Below are 9,735 nucleotides of genomic sequence, written 5' to 3'. Positions count from 1 at the left end.
TGTGGGTCCCAAGGCCGAACAAAGCTCATCTGGCTTGGTGGTAAGGGCCTTCACCTGCTGGTCCACCCTACCAGCACCCCAGCCCTTTTCTTTCTTTTTCTTTTTTCCTTAAGAGTCTTCCTTGGGCTGGAGAGATGACTCAGTGGTTAAGAGCATTGTCTGCTCTTCCAAAGATCCTGAGTTCAATTCCCAGCAACCACATGGTGGCTCACAACCATCTGTAATGAGGTCTGGTGCCCTCTTCTGGCCTGAAGGCAAACACACAGACAAAATACTGTATACATAATAAATTTAAATTTTTTAAAAAAAAAATCTGAAAAAAAAGGAGTCTTCCTAAATAACCTTCAAGGTGACTTTGAACTCATGATACTCCTGCGTTAGCCTCAAACATACTGGGATTGTAGGCATGGGTCACTACCACCAACTCCCCTATTATCCTTACAAGCCCTATTGCCCAACAGAAGGGGGAGTCAGATGTTAACTGTCTTTCTGAGGCATCTCAAACAATAGGGAGGCAGGGAAGCTACATGGAAGGTCTACATCCTAAGCTACACAGAAGGCTAGACATCCATTTGAAACACTCAAAGGCAAACCTTTTTTGGAAAAAGCCTTTACCGAGGCTGAGCCACAGGACTCTCAGATCATTAAACTCAAGTTGTGAATCACAGAAAATAATCCAGCATACAAAATGTCAAAACACTAGTGACAATGCTTCTAGACAACTAACAATTGCAAATATTAAAACTAGCAAATTTTTAAAAATGAGACACATAGCCCAGTCTGACCTCCAACTTGCTACCTATCCATACCTCCAGAGTGCTTCGATTACAGGAACATGGTGCTATAGTCAGCTCTTTTCTTTCATATATATTTTTTAATGCTAGGTCTCAAATGCAGGGCCTTTTGCATATGAGACAGACATTCTACCAACTGAGCTCCATCTCTGACCCAGAAAATGAAATTTTCATAAATAAAATATTTCACGATGGGTAGCTTCAAATAAGAAAGCTCAGCATACAAGGAACCAGCAATGGTGGAAAACCATTGGCTGTCACCCCACAAATGGATTCTCTCCTAAAAGCAGGAGGAAGGGAAATGGAGAAACGTGGTCTGCTGTGCTGGCTGTGCCTCCCACTGGGATGCACTGGGGACGATCCAAGGTCACATACGCAGAATTGCTGCCCAAAATTATTAACCAGAATCAGACCTTGAAGAAACGCCTAGAAGAATACTAATTGAAGAAGCAGTTTGGCGTGGGCTCTTCAGAACTTCAAGACTAGAGAAAGTTTTGCAAGTGGAGCTCAGGAAATGCCCTTGGCTGTCCTACTTCGCCTTCCTATTGCTGTAATAAAGCGCTGACCTAAAGCAACTCGGGGAGGAAAGGGTTATTTCAGCCAGCAGTGACAGTCCAGGGTTGAGGGAAGTCAGGGCAGAAACTCAGGCAAGAGCCCACAAGCAGGAACTAGAGGAGAGCTGTTTCCTGGCCTGCTTTCCATGACTAACTGAGGACTCAAAGGAGGACACAGTGGACTGACCCTCCCACATCAACCACAGATCAAGAAATACCCCACACACATGCCCGCTGGAGGCAATTCCTCAATTGTGCTCCCTCTTCCCAGGTAATTCTAGGTTTTGCCAAGTTGACAAACAAAAGAAGGTAGAAATTTATCTAGATAGATGGGTGGATGAATAGAGAGAGAGAGAGAGAGAGAGAGAGAGAGAGAGAGAGAGAGAGAGAGAGAGAGAGAGAGTGAATTACTGGAGTCAGGGCCTTGGGAGATGGCTCATTGGGTAAAGCCCTTTCCTTGCAAGCATGAGGATTTGAGTTCTTATGGCCAGAGATAGTTCCAGGACAGGCCCCAAAGCTACAGAAAAACCTTGAAAGAAAGAAAGAGAAAAGAAAAAAAGGCGTGTTCACCACCCCCTGGCTGCCAGTCAGGAATTTCTAACAAGACTCTACTTCAAATAATAGTAATAGTAATAATATTAATACAAAGAGATTGTCCTATCTTCCCGCTCCCTCCCCCACTCATCCCACACATGACAATCTCTATGGCAACACAGAGCGGAAAGGAAAGCTGAGTCATTACTACCTTCAGAGAGGGACTTGAGCACACAGTGATGTGCGCAATGCGGCTGGGGTCAACGTCCCTCTACCGTTGATGCAAGAAGCACAACTCTTACCTCAAAGGGGATTTAAAAATCAGTTATTCTGGAGCCAACTATGAGAGACTATGGCCTGGGAACACAGATTCAGATTGCCCAAAGTTCCATGTTCTGATGCGGTAGCAGTTTCATGAGGTTTTTATAGGAACAGACCAAAGGACGTCATAAATCAATACACTTCCCAATACACTGGCAGGAACATCAGGTAACCAGGTTACAATAAACCAGAGAAACCTCTGCTCTAGGCCCCAAATGCTAATGACATTTTTAGCTCTGGGGTTGGGAGCTGGAGATCCGTCAGTACGTTCCAAAAGGTCTGTCTAATAGGCACAGCGCGTTAGGTCCCAGGGAAGGGGGCATGAGGTGGCTGTTGGGAGATAAAGACAGCCCAAGATAAAATGCAATATTCCAGCCACTCACATCATTAAAATCCAAGAGTCCATCAGCCTTGGTAGTCGTACCTTCTTCCCAGGATCTTCTATTCATATTATCCAGTCAGAGTAAAGAAAAAAAAAATGTGTGTACTATTATCAATATTACTAAGTAGGGAGACAGCTCAGTAGCTAAAATGCTTGCCTCTCAGGCAGGAGGACCTGGGTAACCCCCAGCACTCAGGTCAAAGAATTGAGTGTGGCACCACATGCTTGTAATCCCAGTGCTGGAGAAACAGAGATAGGTGGACCCAGGCCTGGGCTTGCTCAACAGCCAGATTCACCTACTTGGCAAGTTTGAGGCTAGGTAGAGACCCTGTATTTTAAAAAAATCAAATTATACTAAATTTGACATTTGTTTAAAAGTGGACAGATAACACCCTAGGTTGTTATCTGACCTCCACACATACAAGCATATATTCAGTCACACCCCATGAACATGCACGTACAAACACGTACAGTTAAGTTCATCATTTTATATTAACTTCAAAATTTAGAAATTTCATCTTCTGTGGTTTACAACATAGGTTGGGGACACAAAAATAACAGTCCCTCCTTCCAAATGACTTCTGGTAGCATGGAGATAATCCTTCCTAAAACCACAGAACCTTTAGACAGGGGGAGAACAATCCAGGAAGCGAGAAGATAAATCATGAAGGACCACCCCCCAGGGAGGATGAGAAGAGAGGTCCAGACTCAGGCCAGAGAAGGAAGAGGACAGATGACCTGTGGTACAGTCCACAGCAAGACCGTCAACATCAACGTTCCGAGGTGAGAATAGAATGACTTCGAGTCATGATGAGTTTATAATCTCAGAAACCTTCCAAACGAATGACCTAGATTAAGGGAAAAGCAGTAAAATTTGAGAATCGTCAGATTAAGGATCCATAGGGAAACTACTTCTTTCTAGTACTAGTGGTTTGCGTCGTCTTTCTCTGGGTATGCTTTCTGTTACGTTTGGCGATTAATGCCTCTAACGTTCACATTTCAGACAAAAGCCGAACGTTTCATGCTAAGTGAAAAAAGCCAGGCATAAGGAGATAAATCCTATAAGATCGTATTGCCATGAGAATCCTTCAGTCTAACTCACAGAAGCAGAAGAGAATGGAGGTTACCAAAAGTGAATTGTTGGGGGAACAAACATGTTGGTCAAAAAACATAAAGTTCAATGAGATTAGAGGAATAAGTTAAAGACATTTACTGTACATCATGGTGACTCTAATTGATGATAACATATCTGACGTTAAAATTGCTAACTGTGTAGGTTTTAACTGTTCTCAACACACACATAAAACACAGGTGTGTAAGTGAAGTATAAGTAAAATAGCTTGATTTATAAGTTAAATAGCTTGATATAAAATGCTCATATATCAAAATATTGTCTTATATCTCATAAATATGTGTGGTTGCATGTCAGTTAACATTTAGAATATTTTAATTAAAAAATAAATATTGAAAATATGCTAGTAACATTCAATATTTTTTAACACATAAATAATTATATATTAATATAAGGCAACAAGATCTTTATGCTCTTTTCAAAATATAAACATAGAGACAAACCTAGAGAATAGATTTAAGAAATAGAAGCACCTGGGTCGAACACCTTCCATCAGTGTTGTCTAGTTCTAACTATGATTTAGTTGAGGAGACCTGGGCTACATCCAAGTGAGCTCCACGCCTGAGGGGACATCTCGGAAGTACTGGATTTAACATCTCGGGAGTACTGGATTTAACATCTCAGAAGTACTGGATTTAACATCTCAGAAGTACTGGATTTAACATCTCGGGAGTACTGGATTTAACATCTCGGGAGTACTGGATTTAACATCTCAGGAGTACTGGATTTAACATCTCAGAAGTACTGGATTTAACATCTCGGGAGTACTGGATTTAACATCTCAGGAGTACTGGATTTAACATCTCAGAAGTACTGGATTTAACATCTCGGGAGTACTGGATTTCCCTCACGTGTTTAGAAGTTTTGACTCCGTTACGTCAGTGCCATGTCAATCACTGTCCCTAGAATTAAGGTACGGGCAGGCTCTAGCACTGTCAGTCCCAGAGAAGCCCCTCTTCCTGGGACAAGCTTTAGGGAAGTACATAGAATCTAGACACAGACAGGCAGTGTCACTCCCAAACTGTCCCACCCACAAGAGATTATTTGGGGTAACTAAATTTTCTTCTTCTTTCGTATCCCCTTTGACGCCTTCTCCCTTCCAGACGGCTAACACGTGAGCATTTTCCTGTCCCTCAGAAGTACATAGGGCATTCTGACCAGGGAACTCTGTCTCTGGTAGTAAGTGTCTGCTCGAAAATCCTCTACTGAGCAGGTCACATTAAAAGGCTGTTAGTTTATTTGTTCACAAACCTACATAGCCAGCGTGGGTGGCAAGCCTGGTACACTCTTGGGCATCCCACGAAGCCTAGCGTTCTCGGTTGGGTCACAGCTCTGTGACTTACCTGGGTGGGTCACGGCCTCCTAAACTCTCCCTGCCCTGGTTTCCTCATCTTTGAGATGAGGGGAGGTGGTGATAACAGCTCTTTGGTGTGGTCTTTAAATATGATTATGTGTGGAGGAGACAGAAGCACCTGAAGCGTCTGGCTGGAGGGGAGTCCCTAGGCGTCTGGCCAGTCTAAGAGGAGCCCTAGAGAACTGTCCTCGATTGTCCCAGCCGCACAGGAGAAGCTTGGTCCTGCTGCCTGACCAGCAGCCCCAGCAGTTACTTGTCAAATATCAGGCAGGTTAAGTCTATCACTCCTGCCTTACAAGAAGGTAGGTACTTAAAATTATCCATATCTTTTGGAGTTAGGCGGTCATTTTCTATTCAAATTAAAAGTGAAGCGGGGGGGGGGGGGGGGGGGGGGAGTGCATGCCTTTAATCCCAGCACTCGGGAGGCAGAGGCAGGCGGACCTCTGTGAGTTCAAGACCAGCCTGGTCTACAAGAGCTAGTTCCAGGACAGGCTCCAAAATCACAGAGAAACCCTGTCTCAAAAAAAAAAAAAAATTAAAAGTGAATTCTTCCTACAGTCTTACCTGCTGGATCAAATAAAATGAAGACAACACAGATTTGCACTTCTTTTAAAACGCTCTGTTAAATATTTACTGAAAACCTACAGGCCCATAACATTATGAAGCACACTGATGAAGGGCCTCCTACAACATTTTGGTTATTAGAAATTCATGCAAGGCTTTGTTTTAGATTTAGGGCTTTCTGCAATATTAAATATGTATCAGCTTAGATAAATAAAATCAATAACCCTAATTTTTATGAGAAACTGGTTAGAGAATACATGCTTATTATTTTCCTCTGACTGTTCTTATTAATTACAATGTTTTTGTTGAACCTCAACAGGTGGTGCTTATAATATGCTGTCACACCCAGGGGAGGCACAGTAAACTCCTTCTTGAAGAAGTATACTGGCCTTGGCAAAATGGTGACCCTGAAGGAAACCTATCAACCCAATATAAACAGGAGGCGACAGCTTGCTGCACAGACTGGTTTCAAGGAGATAGACTGTTCCCGATACCAAGTTCACAGTTCCCAAATCCGCTGCTAACTTGCAACTTCAGGTTGCTGTAAAATAGGGAGCTAACCACACTCACTCTGCTGGGATGGTAAGCATGATCAAGCCAGGTGTGGTCAACATCCGGCAGATACTCAGTTTGCCGTGGGCTCCTTTTCCTTGCTTGGATTTCACCGCCTGCCATGTGTACTCAGTTCTGCAGAGAACACAAAGACCAGTTCCTGCCAACTGTCAGACATTGTCAAACATTGGGCAAAATCTTTATTTGCTTTGTTACTTAAGCAACTTGGTGCCGTAGATTTCTTAATCCTTTCTTCAAAGAAGGGAACTGAGACTCAGGTGGTTTTTGTGTAGTTTCACAAACCTAGAAAGTCCTTTCTCTAGAGAAAATAAGGAAAAGGTGCTGTTTTCAACCAAGCTCTTGTAACAGACTAACCCTGGAAACTCATAAACATGATAAGTTCATTTCCCTGTTTGGAAGTCAGCAAGTCTGAAAGCAAAGCTCTGGCCTTTTTGATGTCTGGTGACAGCCTGGCTCATAGGTGGTCATCCTTCTGTGTCTCTGCACAGTAGAGAGGATGAGGAACTGTGTGGGGTCTCTTTAATAAGGGGTTAATCTACTGACAAGACCTCCACTCTCAAGCACTGGGTACCTCCTGGAGGCACAGTTCTAAGGACCATCAGGTTGAAAGTTAAGTTTCAACCTATGATTGGAGCGGAGAGGCACAAGCATTCTCTCTATTGTCTATCTATATTTAAATGTCTCCATAACTATGTATTTACCTAACACATATAAGCCAAATAAATTCTATTGAAATATTTATGAGCTCCAGTGTTGGTCAGAGTATGACTCCCATAAAATTAGTAACTATAAAAACATGGAATTTAGCCGGGCGGTGGTGGCGCACGCCTTTAATCCCAGCACTCGGGAGGCAGAGGAAGGCAGATCTCTGTGAGTTCGAGACCAGCCTGGTCTACAAGAGCTAGTTCCAGGACAGGCTCCAAAACCACAGAGAAACCCTGTCTCGAAAAACCAAAAAAAAACCAAAAAAAACAAAAAAAAAAAACCATGGAATTTGTATGCTTTTTAACCCAAGACCTATATCTGATACCCTACATCTATTGGGAAAAATATGACAGGATGAAAGTCCCATGATAGGGAGCTGGAAAGACAACTCAGTAGTTGAGAGAGTTGAGCTCTTGCAGATGACCTAGGGTCAGTTCCCAGCACCCATTGGGAGGCTCACAACCACCTAAAACTCCAGCTCCAGGAGATCAAATGCCCCCATTCTAGCCTCTGTGGGCACCTATAGGCACATGGTATACACCCATACACTCCAGGTATACAAACATTAAAATAAATCTAAACAAAATGTTTACAATATCATGAGATTCATTACAATGAATTATAGCATCTTTTGATTACAACACAAAAGCCTTTCAGCATGGAACTAAACAGACCATGTAATGCAGATAATAAGATATAGTCGAACCTTTAAAAGAAAGATGTAGCTGTTCAGAAAAGCATTATCCAAGATATATATCTCCTGTGCAATTGTAATCTTACCTTGAACAGAAAATATCTCTATAGGTAGGCAGTTTCTAAGAAGAAAGGGGGTTTATCTGTCAGATGAAAAGGAGAATTGCTTAGGACAATGTGAAAAGACGAGAAAATTTACCAGGGTAGAATGACGGTTGACTAGGCAACCACGGTGGAAATACCCACAGTTGTGGCTTCAGACCCCTACCTGTGGAATGACCCCCTGGAACTACCCAAGATCTCCACCAACTGTCCCCAGACTGCAGCCAAGGGGAAACTTCTCTTGTGAGACTGTGACTTGGCTCTCGGACTCTGGTTCACTGAGCCTGATAAATTCCGGATGCCCACTGAACTGGGAAGAGCTGAAGTGCCATGTCCACTTTAGTGCCTAGATACTTTGTTTTACTTTCTTTCTTACACGTTTTTTCAGAGAATTGAACTTTGATCATTTTATGCAGCTCTTTAGTCCTGGCATGAAGAAACTAAGAATCAGAAATTGTTTCAAACTTACTTGCCAATGCAAATTTTTTTTTCACTTTTTGTTGTAATTGTTGTTTTTGGGGGGGAGGGTTGTTTATTTGGGTCTTCCTTCCTTCCTCCCTCCCTCCCTCCCTCCCTCCCTCCCTCCCTCCCTCCCTTCCTTCCTTCCTTCCTTCCTTCCTTCCTTCCTTTCTGAGACAAGTTTCTCTTTGTAGCCTTGGTTGCCCTTGAACTCTCAGAGATCTGCTTGCCTCTGCCTTTTAAATGCTGGGATTAAAGATGTGTGCGCGCCACCACCGCCTGGCACCAATGCAAATATTTAGAATTAATTTTAAAGGCTTGGCTTAGGTTCCTGCGACGTGGCTAAACGCACCAAGAAGGTCTGGATCGTCAGGAAATATGGGACCCGCTATGGTGCCTCCCTCCGGAAAATGGTGAAGAAAATTGAAATTAGCCAGCACGCCAAGTACACGTGCTCCTTCTGTGGCAAGACCAAGATGAAGAGACGAGCCGTCGGCATCTGGCACTGTGGTTCCTGCATGAAGTCAGTGGCTGGCGGGACTTCAGCAGTCACAGTGAAGTCTGCCATCAGAAGACTGAAGGAACTGAAAGACCAGTAAAAGTGCTACCATTTGATATCCTACTCAATAGTGCACAGCCAACTAAATAAATGGGTTAATTTACATGACAAAAAATAATTTTAAATTAATTAATGTGCTATACCTGTCTGTAGGCATGCTCTTGTGCACACACGGAGGCCAGGCAGGGATCGTGTGTACCCGTCTATCACACCCCACCTACTCTTCTGAACCAAAGTGAACCCGAGGTTCCAATTTCATTGGCTGTAAGTCCCAGGGATTCCCCTGTCTCAGAGCTGAGTTTGCAGGCCTGTGGGATGCTCATCTTGTTAAATGGGTGCTGGGATCTGAACTTGGTTGCACAGTAAGTACTCTCAACTGCTGAGTCATCTCTCCAATCCATTTTTTTTTAAAAAAAAAACATTTATTTAACTTTATTTTATATGCATTGGCATCAGATCTCCTGGAGCTGGAGTTATAGACAGGTATGAATTATCATATGAGTGCTGGGAATTGAACCCTGGGTCCTCTGGAAGAGCAGCCAATGCTCTCAACAACTGGGCCATCTCTCCAGCCTTCCTTTTTTTTTTTATTTAAATTTACTATTAGTAGTTTACAGATTGTTTCTTTATAGGATATTTAATTGTTTTTGTTTTGTTTTTCAAGACAGGGTTTCTCTGTAGCGTTGGAGCCTATCCTGGAACTACTCGCTCTGTAGACCAGGCTGGCCTCGAACTCACAGAGATCCGCGTGTTTCTGCCTTTGGGATTAAAGGTGTGCGCCACCACCGCCCAGAAGGATATCTAATTTTAAGTTCATTGTTTGGTAGGCCTCTAACTGGTACCAAGGAAGGGTCCATTCACCGCTTCTTTGCATTATCTAAATTTTTAAAAATATCTAAATTATTTTGCAATTACAGATACAATCGCATTTGAAAAGAGCTTGTGTTCCTGGAAAGGAAAACATTTACAACCATAGCTTGAGAATCTGGCTAACTAAATCCTAGAAGAG

General features: G+C 42.9%; 1 protein-coding gene across 1 annotated transcript; it reads left to right on the top strand.

The window, feature by feature from the left end:
* The first annotated feature begins 3,318 nt into the window (after window positions 1-3,318).
* Window positions 3,319-8,778, top strand: LOC142858126 (large ribosomal subunit protein eL43-like). The gene is made up of 3 exons (XM_075987337.1): window positions 3,319-3,368; window positions 4,821-4,831; window positions 8,495-8,778. The coding sequence occupies exons 1-3, from the start codon at window positions 3,319-3,321 to the stop codon at window positions 8,764-8,766; spliced, it is 333 nt and encodes a 110-aa protein (XP_075843452.1). The 3' UTR covers window positions 8,767-8,778.
* Window positions 8,779-9,735: the final 957 nt, after the last annotated feature.

The sequence above is a fragment of the Microtus pennsylvanicus genome, chromosome 10 (assembly GCF_037038515.1).
Source record: "Microtus pennsylvanicus isolate mMicPen1 chromosome 10, mMicPen1.hap1, whole genome shotgun sequence".
NCBI lineage: Eukaryota > Metazoa > Chordata > Mammalia > Rodentia > Cricetidae > Microtus > Microtus pennsylvanicus.
The sequence above is the reverse complement of the archived record's forward strand: the minus strand, read 5'-3'. Positions and strand labels throughout refer to the sequence as shown.